We start from the raw sequence: 24022 nt of genomic DNA on the forward strand, positions 1-24022 counted from the left end.
CATTTACCTTTTTTCCCCTGTTGCATTGGCCAAGGGGTGAAGTTTATCAATGTAAACACTGATTGCTACTTTCAGAATAACCTTAATGAGGCTAAATACGGCCAAGATTTATCCTTAAGGCTGGAGTAATCCTATAGTCTTTGGCTCAGCAGTGAAAGTCCTGACCTGAGACTCAAAGGTGTTTTCTCTCTTAAACATCAGCAGAACAGACCATGAAGCTCACCCACACTGACAGGCAATGTAGGATCCACAAGCTGTGTGTAAGTAAAACGACCATAATATGAAAATGCTTCCTTTATGTAATTTGCTGTTTGCTGCAGACAATCTGATTTTTGTAGGTGTGAACGTTTTAGTTGTGGATTTGGGAGGGATTTGCAGTTAGTGCTATTTGTGTTGACAGGAATCGGTAGGCAGCAGAGCTCAGGTGGTTGTCATCTATGATGCGTTTAGACGTATTATTTCCATGAAAAGTCATAGTCATTTAATTGTGTATTGTACATGTAGAAAGGTACAAGCCAATTACAATTAATTCAATTGACATACCGTTCTTTTCTTATTTACCCTGTTATATAATAAGCTATTTCTAGTTCATGTGCGTGCCTTAATTCTACAAAATTACATTTGGAAAATATGTTCAATATTCAAAGTAAAAAAATTAAATAATAGCTAGGATAGTGTAGTCTCCCATTTCAGGGAGATGTTACAGTTGAATGTTGGTTAAGTAAGTAAGCCTTGTCTGAGGGCAGAATCTCTACAGCAGAATCTCCTGTTTCTGTAGCATGAAGCAGCTTGATGTACAAGTACAGAACACTAGTAAATGTCCGTTAAAATGTACAATTTAATGTTAATTATCTAATTAGCTGACCCCTGTGACATCTCTGACCTTTCTCTGTGATTAATCCGGGACTGGGACAAGGACAGGGACAGCCATGAGTGAAGACACTGATGGACTAGCAGAGCTGGACAATGCAGAGCTGGCCGACATGGTGGCCGCCATGAGCGTGGCATCCAACCGGATGACCCCTCCCAACGGTCACCGAAGGCCCCCTGCACCAGCGCGCCGGAAGCTGTCATTGTCAGACAGGAAGCTATCATTGCAGGAGCGATCAACCCAGCCGCGAGAGGCCCGACAGCCCACCATCGAGTCCAAGCGGGTGTCCATCTCAGATTCCCAGGTCAGAGGTCAAGGCTGCATCCCAAATGGAGGTCAGGGCTGTGTCCCAAATGGCACCCTATTCCTTATACAGTGTACTACTTTTGACAAGGGCCCATAAGGGAATAGGGTGCCATTCAGGACACAGTATATGGGGGATAGGGTTCCATTTGGGATTCATCTATGAAGTCTCAAAATAAATAGGCATGAGCCTAAATAATGTGTAGTCAATGTGCAATATCCCACCACTAAATACCCTTCACTTTGTTTCTCCCTAGAATTGTATCCAGCTCAACCAATACAAGTTGAAGGATGAGATTGGAAAGGTAAGAAAAGAAAAGTTAGAATACTCAGTCTGGTACAAAACTGTATATCAAAACTAGACTCTGAATTTGTCTGACAAGAAAAAACATTATTTCATAAAGCATTCTTGTGTAATAAGTAAAAAATGATTCTGTCAGACTTTCTTCTTTTTCTATTGTAGGGCTCATATGGGGTGGTGAGATTAGCTTACAATGAAGATGATGAACAATACTATGTAAGCATCTTTTCAGCTCTGCATATTCCATTCCTTATCATCTCCTTTGTGGAAGCAGAGAAACGTACAGTTACTCAACTCTCTGTTTTGGCCTGATTAGCTCTTATACCATAGGAACAATCTGATCATGTCTTTCCTTTCATAGGCAATGAAAGTTTTTTCAAAAAAGAAGTTGATGAAGATGTGTGGATTTCCTCGTAGGTGAAAATGTTATTTTTAAGTCTTTAGTATGTGCTTTAGTACCGATATGAACATTAACTGGTGATGCTCACCACTATCTATAATGGCGGTTGGTTATAGGGCGCCCCCCTCCTCGAGGAGCCAGCACAGAACAGGGACTGCCACCCAAACCCCTGGGGCCACTGGAGAGAGTCTACCAAGAGATCGCAATCCTGAAGAAACTAGACCACCTTAACATTGTCCATTTGGTGGAGGTGAACACACTGACATGCATAAGTGGAAGATTTAAAATGTTCTACTATTACATGTAGTTGTATTAATTTAATAGATTTACACTTTCCAATTGTAGGTTCTTGATGATCCTGCTGAAGATAATCTCCACATGGGTAAGTATGCATTCATGTCAGTGCACTAAATGGTGAAATAAGGTGTTATGTGGTAAATGTATGTTTTCTGTTGTATCTCCTTGTACTAGGTCCATAGTTTGTAGACTATAATACAGTCTATCCAGTTTGTTTATTACATAGAAACTAATGTGAGCTCTGACTAGTCCTTTCATTCTCTGTTTGTTTATTTTCTAGCCTTTGAGTTAATGCCAAAAGGGTAAGTTTACCCCTTTCTGAATATACTGTATTGCATTACATTATAACACTTTGTAGCTCAGCTGGTAGAGCATGGTGCTTGTAACACCAGGGTAGTGGGTTTGATTCACGGGACCACCCATATGCAAAATGTATGCATGCATGACTGTAATTCACGTTGGATTAAAGCGTCTGCTAAATGGCTTATATTATTATTATATATAACACTGAAAGGATGAATTTAGTTATTTATATATAACTCATCCAGTTACTGAATTTGGTGAATATAAGGTATCCATTTTTAAGGGATATAAGGTAACAATGACAAGGTTCAGGCATTTTTAGTGGTAGGAAGACCGCTTTTTGGAATATTATGGTGGTGATGCTTGATTACCTTTGCCTGTGTCTGTTGCTTTTCCTGGGGCCTAGCCCAGTGATGGAGGTGCCCTCAGACACTCCCTTCACAGAGGAACAAGCCCGCTTCTACTTCAGAGACATCATCCTGGGGATTGAATACTGTGAGTCCTCCACCTGGATTTCGTCCCAAATGGCATCCTATTCCCTATATAGTGCACTACTTATGACCCGAGCCCTATGGGCCATGGTCAAAAGTAGTGCACTAAATAGGGAATGGAGTGCCATTTGGGACGTAGGACCTACTAGCCTTCTGCTCAGAGACCTACAGCATACTGCTAACCCTGCTCACGCTTTAGCAAAACATTGGTTTAAAAGTCACTAGTCAGATATGTTCTGAAAAGACAGGATCAATTGGTGCTTTGACAGCTGAATACCAAGACCTAAATCACTCGGTCAATGCTGTTCATAGACGTATAAAAGTTGATTTTTAAAAAAGAGCTAAATCAGTGTCTTCTGTCATTTTTCCCTGGTACACCTGCCTCCCAGTGCACTACCAGAAGATCATCCACAGAGACATCAAGCCTTCCAACCTGTTGCTAGGAGACAATGGGCATGTGAAGATTGCAGACTTTGGTGTCAGTAACCAGTTTGAGGGGAGTGATGCTCTGCTGTCTAGCTCAGCAGGGACTCCAGCCTTCATGGCCCCAGAGATGATGACTGACCATGAACAGAGCTTTACTGGCAAGGTTAGACACTAATCGCAAATGTATCTAATTAGATCATTCATCTTTGATTATATCATAGAAATAAAACTTACCACATTAAAATGTATTGTATTGACTGGTATCAAAAATAATTAGAAAAGTACTTGGTATCAAACGTCAACATTTTACTGTACTGTAAAATATACAGCAAGCTCTCTTTGTAAAGTAATTGTCAATGTTTATGTTTGTTAGGCCTTGGATGTGTGGGCCATGGGAGTCACCCTGTACTGCTTTGTCTATGGGAAGGTAGGTTCTGTTATTATCATAATGTACGGTATTCTGCCATGGATTGTTTTGGCCTGCTGGTTTCTCATCTGATTTACTGTGTCCATTATGCTGATGACTACAAATATTGTTCGATTAGCCGATGCATCTCACATAATAATGCTTTTAAAATAAATCATTTGAATGGTTTATGTGGGAAACAGACAGCATGTGTATGCATGTAGCCTAACTTTTCATGGCAGCATTTTAATGTTTTTTTCTTCACTATCTTCCTATCTCAGTGCCCTTTCATCGATGAATACATCATTGGCCTGCACAATAAGATCAGGAACAGGCCTGTGGAGTTCCCAGACATGTGAGTTCAACTAAGGGGACACTATTTACCATGTAAAAGCATTGTCCGAATATTTAGTCTGCACTATTTGCACCACTCTAAAATATGGGTAGAACTTCACAGTATGGCATGTAATAGCACATGATAATAACATAGTAATCGTATTGTTTATTGTTCTTAGCCATTCACTGCTACTCTAGTTACTGTACTGTAGATGGTTTGGTGGGTATTCATCTCAGTCACTCTTTGGTACCACAGGCCGGAAGTATGCAAGGAGTTGAAGGATCTTATTGTAAGGATGCTGGATAAAAATCCTTATACAAGGATCACCATTCCTGAAATCAAGGTGAAAGCGGGCAGAGCTAGACCTTCAATGGTGCTTTAAAAAAAACAGTCCTTCATGAAACCATCTTTGACATTTCAAATGAAATGTTACAGTAGTAGAGTTGTCCCAGTAGAGCTGTCTCATGTGTTGTGTGACTATTGTCCTCTCTGTCCTGTGTGTTGCCAGGAGCACCCGTGGGTGACAGAGGATGGCACTGACCTTCTACCCCTGGAGGAGGAACACTGCACCGTGGTGGAGGTCACTGAGGAGGAGGTCCAGAACTCTATCAAACTCATCCCCAGTCTGTCTGCTGTGGTGAGTCAGTTCACTAGTGTCCTGTCCAGGGGATGTACAGGAGATAGGCTCCTGCCCTATGAGCCGTTCTGGCTCGGACAAGACTTACTTAATTACTCATCTATTACAAATACGGACTGGAGTTTTTCCTGAACATCTGTGTCTTAATAAGGGAAAAAGTCTGGGACCTACAACAGGAAAAACTTGAGTGCCCAGAGTTTTCCAGATCAAGACACATGGTCAGGGAATAGTTAAGTCATAAGGCAAATTGATAGAGTATTGCTCTGTCTTAAATGGCACCCTATTCCCAATATAGTGCACTACTTTTGACCAGGGCCTCTGGTCAAAAGTAGTGCACTATATTGGGAATAGTGTGCCATTTGGGACACACACTGTGACACTCTCTCTCCCCACATTAGATCCTGGTGAAGTCCATGCTGAGGAAGAGGTCCTTCAGTAACCCCTTTGTGTGTCAGAACAGGAGGGCAGAGAGGTCCATGTCCGCTCCAGGAGGTATTCTTGCGTAAGTCCGCTAGAAATCCTCCTTATCTGGTTTCTCTATCTGCTGACTTTGGGATTAGCAAACAAACAAAACAAAACAAAGTGACAGAAATACACAGAGTTGGTTAGCTATATAGGCTACTGTAAATGGGATTAACATAGGATGACAATTCCCTCATCCACAGGGCACAAGTGATCACTGGATAGTTTGATGAGCATGAAAATGATGTAAACCAGGGATCATCAACTAGATTGGATGGTCGTGGGGGCGGAACATAATTACAAATCATTTGTAGACTGCAAATTGACTGCAAGAAGCCCAAACAGATCTAATATTTGACTAAAACATAATAATTTCAAACCTTGCTTACATTTGTATACGATTATGTGTCTCTTTATCATGCATGGGAATACATGGGAACAGATTTCCAAAATTGTAATCACTTGAAGCTGATTTCCTGATGTTTGAAGATAAAAAAAAATGTTTTGGTTCAGAAAACTTGGCGGGCCAAATAAAACTGCCCATGGGACTCCAGTTAGGGAACCCTGGTGTAAACTATATGCCATGGCCGTCTCAGTCACCAGATCTGAACCCAATTGATCACTTTTGGGAGATTCTGGAGCAGCTCCTGAGAGTGTTTTTCACAACCATCAACAGAACACAAAATTATGGAATTTCTTGTAGGAGAACGGTGTCACATTCTTCCAATAGAGTTCCAGACACTTTGTAGAATCTATGCCAAGGCGCATTGAAGCTGTTCTGGCAGCTCATCGTGGCCCAACGCCCTAATATGACTTTATGTTGGTGTTTCCTTTATTTGGTGTGTTGGCGTTTCCTTTATTTTGGCGGTTTCCTGTATCTGTAGCAGAAGCATTTGGCCCCTCCTAAAAAGCTTAGAGGAAAGCCCTGAGGAAAGCAGAGCTAATTGTGTGCTGCCAGCTGCGTTTGTTTTCCAAAAAGTCAGGCTGGGTGTACAGTAAGTGTACTGGGACCTGTGCGGAGCTGTTTGGTGCCTCTGCCACAGCTAATTATACCTTCTTGTGAAGTGATGTAGCTTTGTAGCTAATTAACTAGTTCTGGTACAGGGCGTTATGCTGTAATGAAGGCAACGGGTGGCCCCTTTGAAGAATCTCAAATATAAAATATATTTTGATTGGTTTAACACTTTCTTGGTTACTACATGATTACATATGTGTTATTTCATAGTTTTGATGTCTTCACTATTATTCTACAATGTAGAAAATAGTCAAAATAAGGAAAAACCCTTGAATGAGTAGGCGTGTCCAAACTTTTGACTGGTACTGTATGTAAGAGCCTACTATTCCTAATGTTATGAGTAGATTTGATAGTCATAATTTAGGCGAATAATATTACTCAGTCACTGTTCACAAAAAAGACCGTTAAATGATTGGCTGAGTGCCGTACAGTAGGCTATAGGCTATATCAGATATGTTTCTTCTCCTTTCTGTGCAATGGAAAATGTTTGCCTTTTATGCAATTCTACACTTTATATGACTGGAGATATTGGCATAATATTTTTAATTCAACAAAACTTACAGTGTAGCCTACTCTGCTGACACTGACAAACATATCAATAAATACGATGTTGATCCATCTAATATGCCTATGAGAAGGGGAGACACAAATACAATATTACGTCCATCTAACATGGAGGATGAAATTATTGTCCAAAAACAAACTTTCAAGTGGCACTGACCCAACAATGATAAAGAGTGAATATGCTCACTCACCGGCCAAGGCAGCAGCTACTCTTCCTGGGGTCCAGAAAAATGAAGGCAGTTATACATTTTTAAAACATTGCAATACATTCACAACACATTAAGTGTGTGCCCTCAGGCCTCTACTCTACTACCACATATCTATAACCAAAATCCATGTACGTGTGGGTATAGTGCTTATGTTATTGTATGTTTGTATGCATGTGTCTGTGCCTATGTTTGTGTTGCTTCACAGTTCCCGCTGTTCCATAAGGTGTATTTTTATCTAATTTTACTGCTTGCATGAGTTACTTGATGTGGAATAGAGTTCCATGTACTATAGTACTCAATCTCTCCTCCACTTTGAGCCAGGAGAGATTGACATGTATATTACTCATGTTAGCTCTCTTTGTACAATTACAATTACCACATTATTCATTACAAGATTTAGTTGAGGTTTAGGGTTTAATTAATGATTTGTCCCAAATACAATGATTTTAGTTTTTGAAATATGTTGGATAAACTTATTCTGGTCTTTACTCAAAGCCAGCGGCATGTCATTAGTAAAGATTGAAAAAAGTAAAAGGCCTAGACAGCTGCACTGGATAATTCCTGATTCTACCTGGATTTTATTGGAGAGGCTTCCATTAAATAACACCCTCTGTCTTCTGTTAGACAGATAACTCTTTATCCACAATATAGTAGGGGGTGTAAAGCCATAACACATACGTTTTACCAGCAATAGACTGTGATCGATAATGTCAAAAGCCGCACTGAAGTCTAACAAAACAGCCCACAATCTTTTTATCATCAATTTCTCTCAGCCAATCATTAGTCATTTGTGTAAGTGCTGTGCTTGTTGAATGTCCTTCCCTATAACCCTGTCAATTTGTTTACTGTAAAATAGCATTTTATCTGGTCAAACACCATTTTTCCCCAAAAGTTTACAAAGGCTTGGTAGTAGGCTAATTGGTCGGCTATTTGAGCCAGTGAGGGGGGCTTTACTATCCATAGGTAGGGGAATAACTTTTGCTTCATTCCAGGCCTGAGGGCACACACTTTCTAGTAGGCTTAAATTGAAGATGTGGCAAATAGGAGTGGCAATATCATCTGCTATTATCGTTTGCCAGTCAGTTGTACAGCCAGACATATTTCCCATTTATTTTGCCTCATCCCTCTCAACCATACAGTTTATCAATTCCTCATCAATCCACAGGGATTTAACCATTTTTGTATTAATTTTCTTATTGGGTGCATACTTATTAGTAACTGGGATAAGCAATTTCATAAATGTGTCAAGTGCAGCATCTGGTTGCTCCTCATTACACACCACGGACAAATACATACTATTTTTCAACAACATAGGAATCGCTACAAAACTTATTCTATGACCTCATATACACTATATTAGGCCCAGCCTTTGGAACTTTGGTTTTCCTAGATATGGCTACTATATTGTGATCACTACATCCGATGGATTTGGATACTGCTTTCAAACACTTTTCTGCAGCATTAGTAAAGATGTAATCAATACATGTTGAGGATTTCATTCCTGTGCTGTTTGTAACTACCCTGGTAGGTTGATTGATAGCCTGAACCAGGTTGCAGGCACTAGTTTCTTTCTCTTGAGTGGGCAGCCTGATAAAAACCATTTAATATTTAAATCACCCAGAAAAAATACCTCTCTATTGATATCATATACATGATCAAGCATTTCACACATGTTATCCAGGTACTGACTGTTAACACTTAACACTTGGTGGTCTATAGCAGCTTCCCACCAGAATAGGCTTTAGGTGAGGCAGATTAACCTGCTTAACATGAGATCCTCTCTAAGCTTTACAGGAATGTGGTTCTGAATATAAACATCCACACCTCCACCTTTGGCATTTCTGTTATAACCATGTATTGCTACCACTGTATCATCAAAGGTATTATCTAAGTGAGTTTCAGAGATTGTCAGAATATGAATGTCATCTGTTACTAGCAAATTACTGATTTCATGAATCTTCTTTCTTAAACTACATGTTAACGTGGGCTATTTGTAGCACTTTTCTGGGATTCTTGATTGTTTTTCTTGCTTTACTGGGAAGCTTAGCAGAGGTAGACATGCTTGGGTTATTTATGTTAGTGCAGTGTGAGCTGCACACAGTGGACTTCCTGCTAGGGCACACCACTTCAGTGCTACCAGTATAACCGTGGTTATAGGCATTTGATTACTGCATACAATAGCTGTAGGATCAGCAGAGGCATTCAGGGCAGTAAGAGGGACATAAATTAGGTTTCTTATATTGTGCCTTCCAAGACCCCTGGGATAATGTACATTTGCTGAAGCATTATGACAACTCAGCGACACAATGGTAGGGATTAAATGAGCTGGGCTTGGGTCATTGATAAGCTATACTGTTCTCTCAATTAAGTAGAGAATTTTGATAACTTAAAGGCAGATTATAGTATTGTCTTTGACTTCTGTTTACAGCAATAGCCATTTGCTTTTCAAACTGTTTTCCCATGATTGTATTTTGGAATATTGTGATATGTGTTGTTTATCTATCTCCATCATGTAATGTAACTTTATGATTAAATTGTATTGACGTACAGTCTTTAACAAGCACATATTTGCTGATATTGTCCTGTTCTTGTCTATCTGTTACCTGTTGCAGAGACTCTTGGGGGAGTTTGGAATCCAAAGTTCATCCTTCGTTGAGGTAAGAGCCCTGGTCAAAGTAGTACACACTATATAGAGAATATGGTGCAATTTGGAATTGGGAAGCAACCTTAGTCTTGTGCTAACAGGGTTTCTTCTGGGGTTTGATCACTGTCATTCTACTCTATGTGATTATTTTCTATTGTCTCAGTACTATCGCTGCTGAGAGTTTATGGGTATTGGACTTGATGGGTAATGCTGTTCCTGACATGAATGGCATTTAATGCAGTGTTCTTCTTGTCATGACCCTTCCCCCTGCTAGTTGCCTTTAACAACACACAGTAACAAGGCAAGAGTAAACATGTTGTCCCCCACAAATTATGCAGCACCCCCATTGGGCCAATGAGTGCCAATTATTCACGTTTGTTGCGTGGATTAATGAGAAAGATAAAAAACAATCAAGTCTTTTTTCCCTTGGAAATCAAAACTTGATAGCTCACAATGGACGGGATGTCAGAGACCGGGCTCCACTGCCTGATAGGGAGATGCATTGATATAAAACAGGATCATGAGGAGATGCTAATATGTACAAAATGTAATGACTGCAGCTCAAAAGGGACAGGAGATATGCTTGTACAAAACTTGCTGGGGGAAAAAAAGTATAATTTCTGGAAATTGTAATGGGCCAAGCTAGTAGGTCTTTATGGGACACGTGTTGCTCATGAGGAGATGCCTTGCAAATTGCAAAAGTATTCAGACCCCTTGGATTTCTTCACATTTTATTGTGTTACAAATTGGGATTCAAATGGATTTAATTGTCATTTTTTGTCAACAATCTACACAAAATACTTTTTTATTTTATTTCACCTTTATTTAACCAGGTAGGCTAGTTGAGAACAAGTTCTCATTTACAACTGCGACCTGGCCAAGATAAAGCAAAGCAGTTTGACACATACAACAACACAGAGTTACACATGGAATAAACAAACATACAGTCAATAATACAGTAGAAAAAGTCTATATACAGTGGGTGCAAATGAGGTAAGATATGGGAGGTGAGGCAATAAAATAGGCCATAGTGGCGAGGTAATTACGATATAGCAATTAAACACTGGAGTGATAGATGTGCAAGTAGAGTGTGCAAGTAGAGATACTGGGGTGCAAAGGAGCAAAATAAATAAATAAATACAGTATGGGGATGAGGTAGTTGGATGGGCTATTTACAGATGGGCTATGTACAGGTGCAATGATCTGTGAGCTGCTCTGACAGCTGGTGCTTGAAGTTAGTGAGAGAGATATGAGTCTCCAGCTTCAGTGATTTTTGCAGTTCGTTCCAGTCATTGGCAGCAGAGAACTGGAAGGAAAGGCAGCCAAAGGAGGAATTGGCTTTGAGTGAAATATATCTGCTGGAGCGCGTGCTGCGGGTGGGTGCTGCTATGGTGACCAGTGAACTGAAATAAGGCAGGGCTTTACCTAGCAAAGACTTATAGATGACCTGGAGCCAGTGGGTTTGGCGACGAGTATGAAGCGAGGGCCAGCCAATGAGAGCGTACAGGTCGCAGTGGTGGGTAGTATATGGGGGTTTGGTGACAAAACGGATGGCACTGTGATAGACTGCATCCAATTTGTTGAGTAGAGTGTTGGAGGCTATTTTGTAAATGACATTGCCGAAGTCGAGGATCGGGAGGATAGTCAGTTTTACGAGGGTATGTTTAGCAGCATGAGTAATGTAATGTAATGTCAAAGTGGAAGAAAATTATATATACTGTATATATTACATAACTAAAATATAGTCGTTGCATAAGTATTTAGCCCCTTTTTAGGCAAGCCTAAATTAGTTCAGGAGTGAAATATTGCTTAACAAATCACATAATAAGGTACAAGGACTCACTCTGTTTGAAATAATAGGTGTTTACATGATTTTTGAATGACTAACCCTTCCTCTGTCCCCCATACATACAACATCTGTAAGGTCCCTCAGTCAAGTATTACATTTCAAGCACAGATAAAACTACAAAGACCAGAGAGCTTTTTAAAAACCTCATAAAGAAGGGGCAGTTATTGGTAGATTGGTAACAGTAACAAATCAAACATTGAATATCTCTTTAAGCATGGTCAAGTTAATAATTATGCTGTGGATTATATATTAAACCACCCAGACACATCAAAGGTATAGTCGTCCTTCTAAACTGAGCTTTCGGACAGGAATGACCATTGGTGATTTTAAAACAGCTACAGAGTTCAGTGTCTGTGATGGCAGAAAACTGAGGATGGATCAACAACATTGTAGTACTCCACAATACTGACCTAAATGATAAAAACTTGCATCTTGGTTTTAACAAGGTATTAAAGTAATACTGCAAAGCCTTATGTTTGGGGCAAATCTAACACAACACATCACTGAGTAACTGCCTCCTTATTTTCATGCATGGTGGTGGCTGCCTCATGGTATGGGTATACTTGGCAAATACTGGGGAGTTTTTCAGGACAAAAAGAAACGGGATAGAGCTAAGCACAGGCAAAATCCTACTTCAGTTTGCTGTACACCAGACTGGGAGAGGAATTCACCTTTCATTAGGACACAACTGTGATTGACGGCGCCAGAGAAGATGGCTGACGTTTTATGTGCTCCTAACCGATTGTGTTTTTATGATAATTTTTTTGCGTTGTATGTAGCTTATTTTTAAACCTTTGTACATAATGTTGCTGCTACCGTCTCTTATGATTTAAAATAACTTATGGACATCAGAACAGTGATTACTCACCCCGAACTGGCAGAAGCTTTTTTATCCTTCAAAAAGTCAGACGAGCCCGACGTGAACGGCATACTGCTTTCCTGGGAACAGGCCAAAATCCCCCGTCATTTGCGGGAAGAGACGACGGAGAAAAAGAGGACAGAGGTCCTCCTGATTCCTGCTTACAAGCAAAAATGTGTGCAGGAAGCACCAGTGACTCGGTCAATAAAAAAGTGGTCAGATGAAGCAGATGCTAAGCTACAGGACTGTTTTGCTAGCACAGACTGGAATATGTTCCGGGATTCTTCCTATGGCATTGAGAAGTACACCACATCAGTCAACGGCTTCATCAATAAGTGCATTGATGACATCGTCCCCACAGTGCCCGTACGTACATACCCCAACCAGAAGCCAGGACACATCCGCACTGAGCTAATGGCTAGAGCTGCCGCTTTCAAGGAACAGGACTTTAACCCGGAAGCTTATAAGAAATCCCGCTATGCCCTCCGGCGAACCATCAAACAGGCAAAGTGTCAATACAGGACTAAGATTGAATCGTACCACACCGGCTCCGACGCTCGTCGGATGTGGCAGGGTTTGAAAACTATTACGGACTACCAACTGGCAAGTGTCTTCACTGACATTTTCAACCTCTCCCTGTCCGAGTCTGTAATACTAACCTGTCCGAGTCTGTAATACCAACAAGCTGACCACCATAGTCCCTGTGCCCAAGAACTCTAAGTTAACCTATGGGTTGCCTAAATGACTACCAACCCGTAGCACTCACGTCTGTAGCCATGAAGTGCTTTGAAAGTCTGGTGATGGCTCACATCAGCATTATTATCCCAGAAACCCTAGACCCACTCCAATTTGCATACCGCCCTAACAGATTCACAAATCTATTGCACTCCACACTGCCCTTTCCCACCTGAACAAAAGGAACACCTATGTGAGAATGCTTTCATTGACTACAACTCAGCGTTCAACACCATAGTGCCCTCAAAGCTCATCAATAAGCTAAGGACACTGGGACTAAACACCTCCCTCTGCAACTGGATCCTGGACTTCCCGACGGGCCGCCCTCAGGTGGTAAGGGTAGGTAACAACACATCCGCCACGCTGATCCTCAACACTGGGGACCCTCAAGGGTGAGTGCTCAGTCCCCTCCTGTACTCCCTGTTCACTCATGAATGCACGGCCAGGCACAACTCCAACACCATCATTAAGTTTGCCGATGACACAACAGTGGTAGGCCTGATCACCGACAACGACGAGCCAGCCTATAGGGAGGAGGTCAGAAACCTGGCCGTGTGGTGCCCGGACAACAACCTCTAACTCAACGTGCTCAAGACAAAGGAGATGATTGTGGACTACAGGAAAAGGAGGGCCGAGCGTGCCCTCATTCTCATCAACAGGGCTGTAGTGGAGCAGGTTGAGAGCTTCAAGTTCCTTGGTGTCCACATCACCAACAAACTAACATGGTCCAAGCACGCCAAGACAGTTGTGAAGAGGGCACAACAAAACCTATTCCCCCTCTGGAGACTTAAAAGATTTGTCATGGGTCCTCAGATCCTCAAAAGGTTCTACAGATGCACCATCGAGAGCATCCTGACTGGTTGCATCACTGACTGGCATGGCAACTGCTCGGCCTCCGACCGCAAGGCACTACAGAGGGTAGTGCGTAAGGCCCACTTCATCACCGTGGCCAAGCTTCCTGCCATCCAGGACCTCTACACCAGGCCCTAAAAAGGAGGAAGGCCCTAAAAACTGTCAACGACTCCAGCCACCATAGTCATAGACTGTTCTCTCAGCTACCGCACGGCAAACTTACTACATGAGGCCAAATCTACACTTGAGTTTCTTACCAAGAAGACAGTGAATGCTCCTGAGTGGCCAAGTTACAGTTTTGACTTAAGTCTGCTTGAAAATCTATGTTAAGACTTGCACATTTCTGTCTATGCATGATCCCCAACATCTTGCCAGAGCATGAAGAGTTTTGACAAGAATAATGGGCAAATATTGTACAATCCAGGTGTGCGAAGCTCTTATAGATTTACCCAAGAAGACTCACAGCTGTAATTGATTCCAAAGGTGTTTGTAACATGCATTGACTCAGGGAGCTGAATACTTATGCAACGACTATATTTTAGTTATTTAATTTAGATTCATCTTAAAAATAAATATTTTTATATCCCACTTTGTAACACACTAAAATGTGATGAAGTCCAAGGCGTTGGAATACTTTTGCAAGGCACTGTATGTACAAAATATAATGACTGTATCTCAAATGGGACAGGAGATATGCTTGCTCAAATTGTGGAATTTCAGTTGTACGGAGACAAATCCATAGTTGTCCCACTTGCCCCGATTTCATCATTGGGGACAATAAAACATATGTTGCCCACAGGAAGTCAAGCAGAGTAGCAGAGTTGGATGGAAGCGTAGAAGGAGAGTTGGAGGACCTTACTGAAGATGATGGTACATTTGCATAGGCCTGCTGGTAAACCTGCTCCCACACAATTTTTTTATTTCGTTTTTTTAATTTTCTCATTGACCTGTTTAAATTAACTGACAGACCTGTTTAAACTCTTTGCTGTATCTTCACATAATATGTAATATTAATGTGATGTATTTGAAGAAAGATCCAAATGAAAGAGCTTACCCCGATACAGTCTTTAAGAAAGATTTGTGATAAACCTTATATATATCATATAATTACAGTACAAACCATGTGTTAGTTTGTTTTAACTTTTGTCTTATCCCATCTGCATGATGTTTGTGTCTGTTGTTAACATATAGTACTCTTAATAGCCTGAATGCCTTTTGTACTGTTAGCTCTGTGTTTCTCCAAATATTACACCTATGTGCTGAACTGAAATGTGGTTGTTACAATGTAAATATTTACCATTCTAAAGAAGTCATTTTTGCATGCTTTCATACAGTTGATGTTGACGATAGTTAAAGTTAGCAAATTAACATTCTTGTTTGTTCTCTGTATGGCTCTCTCTAACAGGATGTGCTGACTCTTGCACGCAGGTGTTATTAACGTCCTATAGTGCAAGCAATCTTTAATCTGGAGCCATTTAAAAAAAGAAGAGTAGGACTAAATGCTTTATTATAATTTTTTTACTGTTGTTGAAGTGAATAACATCACATCTAGAACTCCATCAAGATGTCAAATGGACTTCTGGAACATTTGTCAGAATAGCCTGACCACAGCTTTTAGGACAACATTCAGATTTAAGAGTGAAAAACAAGTGTCGACACAAAGTCTGCATTGCGAGGAGCTAAAAAGTGGCGCTTATTCTGAATCATCTCAGCTGACATGAAAGTCATATAATATCACAATGTAAACACGTGAATAAGACAAAAGACCTGTTTTTGGTTTGGCTTTTTTCATTGGTGCTTTTGAAATTCTGAAGTATACCACATAATTTTCAACAATATGGCCACATATTTGTTCATATTGATATTCCCTCATGTCATGGCCCAGTAAGCTATTCAAGTATGGCTCTCTGACACCATCCACATGTTTTTGTAAAAAACCGACTGGAATAACACTTGTATTATTGTGACAGGGTAGGAACCTGGGCCCAGATTCACAAAACCTTCTCAAGAGAAATGTCTTCTTAATTCACCCACAAACTTAATCTGAAAGTTTCAGTATTGATTATTTTAAACCCAAGAACATGTTTTAGAACAGTAATCGCAATAATAAATATGCCAACATGATTACCATTGCTAGCTAGCTAGCTAGCTAAATTGGTTGCCTAGAGATTACTGTTCTAAAACATGTTCTTGGGTTAAAATAATCAATACTGAAACTATCTTAGAATTTCCAATAACTTTAGTTCAAGAATCTACATTTCTTCTTAACATTAGGAGAAATAGCTCAAGAACATTTCCAATGACCTTTTTGAAGAATAGCAACTTTTCTGAACTTTCTTCTTAAGTCTATAGTTATGGAGAAAATGGCAGTTAAGAAGAATTTTTTTCTTAAGAACATTTTGTGAATCTGGGCCTCTGTGAATTTGGGCCCCTGGGACCTTAATTAGGATGGGACAGGTCAAAAGTATCAAAGCGCCCCTATAACGTTTTTAGGTAAGAGATTTTGTACCTGAAGTTGATGGAGACTGTGTCTGAGAACCATTTTGAGAACCGTGCTGTTTTGAAGAAATGTTTGGGGTGTGGGCAATTGTACTAAGGTATGTGTCTACTTTGATTTTCAGTGTTTGTTTATTCAATATTGACAGACATATAGTCACAGGCCTTATGTTCAATGTCCCTGTTTCTTTGTAAATATACCACTAGATGGCACCCTTCTGTCTAACTGTATCATCTATTGTGCCTCAGGCCAGTTTTTTTCTCCATTGTTCTTCATACAGAGGCTACATTAGGCTTGCTTCAGACATATTATTGTGTATTTCTGTTGAATGATCTAATACCACTTGCCAACGACCACAATGAAACATCATGCCATTTGTCCCATGCTTTTTTTCTTTCAATGGTCAGGGAACACCTTGATGTCACACAATGCATGTAAAGGTGTGCCCACTCTTGATAAGAAAGAGGTGCACATATGAAGTCCATACGTCTCTGTCATGCACTCCTCAGCAAGAGGAGGTAAAAATAGGTGTGTTTATCCTGTGTACTATAGAGCCATTTATCTCAAGGGGCTGTCATACGAGTTTATGTGTTATGACAGGGGATTTGGATAGACACACAGTCCCTTTATCTAAAATAAACACTCCAGGGGTTAAGTTTCCCTATATTGAAGTGAGTGACTTACTGCACAGGTGTTAGGGGTACATGCTAAATGCACAGCCTCCATGTGATCTGTAACAAAATAAAAAAGGCATGTTCATTAATTTCTTGAAACATGCACATCACTTTGGACCATGTTTAACCATTCTTCACATTAATTGGCTTTTTTTGTGATCAGTTTGTTTTCCCATTGATGTACATGGCACTCCTCGAAATCCACAGTGGAATGTTTCTGAGCAAAGGTTACTGTGGAAACAGTTGCCAAGCAACAGCACAGTAGTGCTCTGTTTTTGATCGGACCACACCTTAGAAATAGAATGCATAAAACTGACTTGTTTCTCCACACTATATATACAAATCCACTGGTCTACTGATAGAGGTACAATTCAGTTGACAATTGATTTGTTGTGATTCCTTACATAAAATAGGCTACACAGGAAACAGAAAATGTGTTGTTTTGTAACTGATTAAAAAAAACAAGCTCCCTAATCCAGTGTGAAGTACGTACCTGTGTATTGTAGATCACACCTCCCCTTTGTGCTCCAGAGACCACCAACCCTCCAGCACAGCCTGTCTTCTTTGGGAGAACTGTATGCTGTATAGCTGATCATTTTCTGCCCCCTTGCCAGCGACATCTGCCATGACAGCCTCAGCAACAGGCTGAGCCAGCCAGGCCAATGCAGAGGCCCAGTGGGACTCCCCCGGCTCAGCTAAAGCCACAACAGCTGTTACAACCCAGTCAGCACCATCATGGGCTTGGTTTTCTCAGAGTCCATTTCCCATCCCCAACTCTGTCAGTCTGTTCTAAGTCACTCACGACTCCATCATGCTAGCAGTCATGTTGCCCATGTCTCTTTCTCTCTGAGCTTCGTATAACTGACTGGTTTGCAAAACCTGGCCTAGACCCACGTTAAAACCTCCCTAGGCTAGGTGGAATGGTAACGTCCCACCTGACCAACATCCAGTGAAAGTGCAGGGTGCCAAATTCAAACCTCAGAATTGTAAATATTTAACAATCTTGAAAATACACATGCAATATGTCAAAAGAAAGCTTAACTTCTTGTTAATCCAGCCGCGGTGTCAGATTTCAAAAAGGCTTTACGACGAAAGCAAACCATGTGATTATTTGAGGACAGCACCCCACCATACAAATGCATAACAATCATTTTCAACCAGGCAGGTGGCGACACAAAAGTCAGAAATAACGATATAATTCATGCCTTACCTTTGAAGATCTTCTTCTGTTGGCACTCCAATATGTCCCAGAAACATCACAAATGGTCCTTTTGTTCGATAAACTCCTTTTTTATATCCCCAAAATGTCCATTTATTTGGCGCGTTTGATTCAGAAATACACCGGTTCCAACTCGCCCAACATGACTACAAATTATCTAATAAGTTACCTGTAAACTTTGTCCAAACATTTTAAACAACTTTCCTAATCCATCCTTAGGTATCCTAAAACGTAAATAATCGATACAATTTAAGACGGAATATACTGTGTTCAATAGTGGATAAAATCAAAGTGGAGCGAGCTACAGGTCGCGCGCCCCAAACAAAGAGTCCACTTGGCTTGACTCTCATTCTGAATAGCCGTACTTCTTAATTTCTCAAAGGAAAAACATCAACCAATTTCTAAAGACTGTTGACATCTAGTGGAAGCCATAGGAACTGCAACCAGGTCCTTCATAAATCTAGTTTAACATAGAAAACCTATTGAAAACACAGTGAACTGAATTTCTTTTTTTCTGGATGGTTTGTCCTCGGGGGTTTCGCCTGCCAAATAAGTTCTGTTATACTCACAGACATAATCTGAACAGTTTTAAAAACTTTAGAGTGTTTACTATCCAAATATACCAATTATATGCATATCCTAGCTTCTGGGCCTGAGTAGCAGACAGTTTACTTTGGGCATGCTTTTCATCCGGACGTCAAAATACCACCCCCTATCCCAAAGAAGTTTTAAGGTCCCGGTTGATTTTCACACAAAGACCATGCTGGTGTCACTGACATGCAATCAAGTCCTAAACCAACAAATTAAATCATCACTTTCAGAACTGCCACTGCGGCAGAGAGCTAATTTCTTGGCTATACTCCTTGGTAGACTGTTTTCACTGTTCCGCTTTTCATGATTATTAATTCAAAAATGTTGGATGGAATTGTTTTTAAACTCAATGCGAATAACTGCAGATTACACAGACAGTCTTCTCAAAGTATCTGTTTTCTTTGGACACATGAGCTTGTCTTTGTTTCCTAACAAATAGTTTAAATCATGTCCCATTCACTATGCTCCGGGAGCCAAACTTTGACTCCTTCCGCAACTGGCGCCACGGCACACGGCTCTTTGACCAGTCCTTCGGGATGCCCCAGATCCCAGACAAGTGGTCCCACTGGCCAGGCTCCCACTGGCCCAGCTACATGTGCCCCCCAGGCTCCTCCGTGGATGTAGGCTTCTACTTCTACTGCCTAATGGTCAACCCCTACACCTGCACAATATCCCGCCAGCTCAGATCTGGCCTGTCTCAGAGGAAGCAGACCCATCAGCCTGGACGTCAACCAGTTCGCCCCTGAGGAGCTGATGGTCAAGGCCAAGGATAGAGAGTGACAGAGATTATCGGTCAGTATTCCTTCATGTTATTGAATTAGATGATTTACATGATTCAGTATTTCTCTCTCAATTCTCATGCAATCAAGATTGATCAAATCAAACTTTATTTGTCACATGTGCCGAATACAAGTAAAAAATAATAAAAAGTAACACAATAAAATAACAATAACGAGGCTATATACAGAGGGTACTGGTACCGAGTCAATGTGCGGGGGTACAGGTTAGTCAAGGTAATTTGTACATGTAGGTAGGGGTAAAGTGACTATGCATAGATAATAAACAGTGAGTAGCAGCAGTGTAAAAACAAATTTGAGTGTGGGAGGGGCGGTGTCAATGTCAATAGTCCAGGTAACCATTTGATTAATTATTCAAGAGTCTTATGGCTTGGGGGTAGAAGCTATTAAGGAGCCTTTTAGTCCTAGTCTTGGCACTCTGGTACCGCTTGCCATGCGGTAGCAGAGAGAACAGTCTATGACTAGGGTGACTGGAGACTTTGACAACAATTTTTCGGGCTTTCCTCTGACTCCGCCTAGTATATAGGTCTTGGATGGCAGGAAGCTTGGCCTCAGTGATGTACTGGGCTGTACTCACTACCCTCTGTACAGTCTTACGGTCATATGCCGAACAGTTGCCATACCAGGCGGTGACGCAACCGGTCAGGATGCCCTCAATGGTGCAGCTATAGAACCTTTTGAGGATCTGGGGTCTCCTGAGGGGGAAGAGGTGTTGTCGTGCCCTCTTCATGACTGTCTTGTGTTTGGACCAGGATAGTTTGTTGGTGCTGTGGACACCAAGGAACTTGAAACTCTCGACCCGCTCCACTACAGCCCCGTCAATGTTAATGGGGGCCTGTTCAGCTTTTCTTGTAGTCATGATCAACTCCTTTGTCTTGCTCACATTGAGTGAGAGGTTGTTGTCCTGGCACCACACTGTCAGTGTGGGCAGCTTGCGGCTGGGTTTCCCTTTGTAGTCCGTAATAGTTTTCAAGCCCTACCACACCCGACGATCGTCAAAGCCGGTGTAGTAGGATTCAATCTTAATCCTGTATTGACGCTTTGCCTGTTTGATGGTTCATCTGAGGGCGTAGCAGGATTTGTTAAAGGGTTCCGGATTAGTGTCCTGCTCCTTGAAAGCGACAGCTCTAGCCTTTAGCTCGATGCGGCTGTTTCCCATAATCCATGGTTTCTGGTTGGGATATGTACATACGGTCACTGTGGGGGGGACGTCGTCAAGGCACTTATTGATGAAGCCAATGACTGAGGTGGTATGCTCCTCAATGCCATTGAATGAATCCCGGAACATATTCCAGTCTGTGGTAGCAAAACAGTCCTGTAGCATAGCATCCGCGTCATCTGACCACTTCCTTATTGAGCAAGTCACTGGTACTCCTACATTTGTTTTTGATTGTAAGCAGGAATCAGGAGGATAGCATTATGGTCAAATTTGCCGAATGGAGGGCGAATGAGAGCTTTGTATGCATCTCTGTGTGTGGAGTAAAGGTGGTCTAGAGTTTTTTTTCCTCTGGATGCACATGTGACATGCTGGTAGAAATTAGGTAAAACAGATTTAAGTTTGCCTGCATTAATGTCCCTGGCCACTAGGAGTGCCGCTTCTGCTTGAGCATTTTCTTGTTTTCTTATAGCCTTATACAGCTGGTTGAGTGCGGTCTTAGTGCCAGCATCGGTTTGTAAGTAGATAAGTAGACAGCTATGAATAATATAGATGAAAACTCTCTTGGTAGATAGTATGTTCTACAGCTTATCATAAGGTTCTCTACCTCAGGCGAGCAATACCTCAAGACTTCTTTAATATTAGACATTGCGCACCAGCTGTTATTGACAAATAGGCACCCCCACCCCTCGTCTTATCAGACATAGCATCTCTGTCCTGCCGATGCATGGAAAATCCCACCAGCTCTATATTATCAGTGTCATCGTTCAGTTTATGCTTTGATCTTTCGTGTATAATAAAACAAATAAAAAAGTTGCTTACCTACTGGATAGACGAAGATAGAAGATATACTACATTTCTTAGTCACGTACAGTACTGCAGCCTATAGTTAAGGATAAATGCTAAATCTTTGTTGGTAAACATTGTGTCCCAGAGCAGCTTCAGGAGGGAGTCAAGCCTTTCAAAATAGCAACCCAGTACCCATACAATATACTACAGCCAGGTGCATTCTAAAGCATAAACTATAGACCGAACTCAATCTGTGCACAGAGAGTCATACACATACTGTACACACCGAAGATACACTCCTAACCCCAATGTGTCTGTAATGTCAACAGGAAAGCACAAAGAGAGAAGAGATGAAACTTCACCAGGAAGTACACGTGAGTACAAAGCAGAACATTTCAGTAGTTATAAAACTGTAAAGCTAAAGTAACATCCCTTGGGTGTTAATTGCAATGATACGTCCAAAATGGCACACTATTCCTTATATGGTGCACAACTTTTGACCAGAGCCCTTTAGGCCTTGGCCAAAAGAAGCACACTACAGTATAGAGGGAATAGGATGCAATTTGGGATGCTGATATTGACAATAATAACTTCTGTCACATGAGAGTACTCTGCTCTGATACAAACTTGTTCTGTCTCCTGGCTACAGTATTCTCCCCGGTGTGGACTGAGAAGGTGATCTCCTCTCTCTCTCCAAAGGGTGTGCTCAGCATCGAGGTCCCACTGCTCATGTCATCAGTCCAGGAAGGAGGGCGCTCCATGGCCATCAGCAAGAAGTAAACTCCCCATGAGTAAGCTTCCAACATTGTGTAATTTTGCAGGCACCAGTTCTCAAGTGCAATTCATGGCTAATACTTGACATCTTCTTCAGTGGCTTGTATTTTATACCTTAACTTGCATTGGTAGTGTCACTTCTTGTAGTTACTGTCAATCAACTCATTGAATGGCCTGTTTCGGCAAAATTACATTTTGATATATTCATTGGTCTTGTAGCTCCAACCCTTTCTCTATTCTCTATTCTCTTGAAAAACTGACAGGAGAACTGACAGACAACTGGTATGTTATTTTTAATTAACAGGGATGATGTTTGGGACTAGCGACTAATAGCTAACAACCAATCATTGCAAGAAGAGTCAAGCATACAGATCATCTGCAGTAGATATTCGTCAACTGGAGATAAGCGCTTACAGACTATTATTAACATTTCAACTAACTATCTACTAACCCTAACCTTAACCTTTATCCTAACCCTAAACTTAACCCTTACCCTTACGCTAGCCCTAACTCTAACCCTTACCCGAACCCTTATTCTAAACCTTACCCCAACCCTAACTGTAACCTTAGAAAGAAGTTGCTTATCATCTGTAGAGCATCTACAGATGGACTATCCAAATAAAGTGTGACCCGCTTTTTTATATACTGTAAATGACCATGTATGTACACTTGATGCTGTATGAAAGTGAGTTGTATTTCTGCAGTCTCAGTATTTCTGCAGTCTCAATATTTCTGCAGTCTCATGTTTCAATCTTCTGATTTCAAATACACTGCTCAAAAAAATAAAGGGAACACTTAAACAACACATCCTAGATCTGAATGAAAGAAATCATCTTATTAAATACTTTTTTCTTTACATAGTTGAATGTGCTGACAACAAAATCACACACAAAATCACACACTCAAAATTAAAGTGGAAAACCACACTACAGGCTGATCCAACTTTGATGTAATGTCCTTAAAGCAAGTCAAAATGAGGCTCAGTAGTGTGTGTGGCCTCCACGTGCCTGTATGACCTCCCTACAATGCCTGGGCATGCTCCTGATGAGGTGGTGGATGGTCTCCTGAGGGATCTCCTCCCAGACCTGGACTAAAGCATCCGCAAACTCCTGGACAGTCTGTGGTGCAACGTGGCGTTGGTGGATGGAGCGAGACATGATGTCCCAGATGTGCTCAATTGGAATCAGGTCTGGGGAACGGGCAGGCCAGTCCATAGCATCAATGCCTTCCTCTTGCAGGAACTGCTGACACACTCCAGCCACATGAGGTCTAGCATTGTCTTGCATTAGGAGGAACCCAGGGCCAACCGCACCGGCATATGGTCTCACAAGGGGTCTGAGGATCTCATCTTGGTACCTAATGGCAGTCAGGCTACCTCTGGCGAGCACATGGAGGGCTGTGCGGCCCCCCAAAGAAATGCCACCCCACACCATGACTGACCCACCGCCAAACCGGTCATGCTGGAGGATGTTGCAGGCAGCAGAACGTTCTCCACGGCATCTTCAGACTCTGTCACGTCTGTCACGTGCTCAGTGTGAACCTGCTTTCATCTGTGAAGAGCACA

General features: G+C 41.4%; 1 protein-coding gene and 1 pseudogene across 1 annotated transcript; both read left to right on the forward strand.

Moving 5' to 3' along the window:
* Positions 1–200: 200 nt before the first annotated feature.
* Positions 201–17150, forward strand: camkk1b (calcium/calmodulin-dependent protein kinase kinase 1, alpha b). The gene is made up of 17 exons (XM_029715238.1): positions 201–260; positions 917–1175; positions 1432–1479; positions 1638–1691; positions 1837–1888; positions 1992–2125; positions 2221–2257; positions 2453–2474; positions 2882–2970; positions 3356–3555; positions 3766–3819; positions 4080–4153; positions 4391–4478; positions 4644–4772; positions 5171–5274; positions 9635–9679; positions 14761–17150. The coding sequence occupies exons 2-17, from the start codon at positions 930–932 to the stop codon at positions 14843–14845; spliced, it is 1461 nt and encodes a 486-aa protein (XP_029571098.1). The 5' UTR covers positions 201–260; positions 917–929; the 3' UTR covers positions 14846–17150.
* LOC115162832 (heat shock protein beta-1-like) lies at positions 16530–22464 on the forward strand (annotated as a pseudogene).
* Positions 22465–24022: the final 1558 nt, after the last annotated feature.

This window comes from Salmo trutta, chromosome 26 (assembly GCF_901001165.1).
Source record: "Salmo trutta chromosome 26, fSalTru1.1, whole genome shotgun sequence".
NCBI classification, from domain to species: Eukaryota; Metazoa; Chordata; class Actinopteri; order Salmoniformes; family Salmonidae; genus Salmo; species Salmo trutta.

What these genes read in the sequence shown, in the direction of transcription:
- camkk1b (XM_029715238.1), top strand. Translation starts at nt 930, where the DNA reads ATGAGTGAAGACACTGATGGACTAGCAGAGCTGGACAATGCAGAGCTG. An exon ending in TCCCCAGTCTGTCTGCTGTG is followed by an intron (nt 4,773 to 5,170) that starts GTGAGTCAGTTC and finishes TCCCCACATTAG; the next exon opens with ATCCTGGTGAAGTCCATGCT. An exon ending in AAAGTTCATCCTTCGTTGAG is followed by an intron (nt 9,680 to 14,760) that starts GTAAGAGCCCTG and finishes TGTTGCCCACAG; the next exon opens with GAAGTCAAGCAGAGTAGCAG.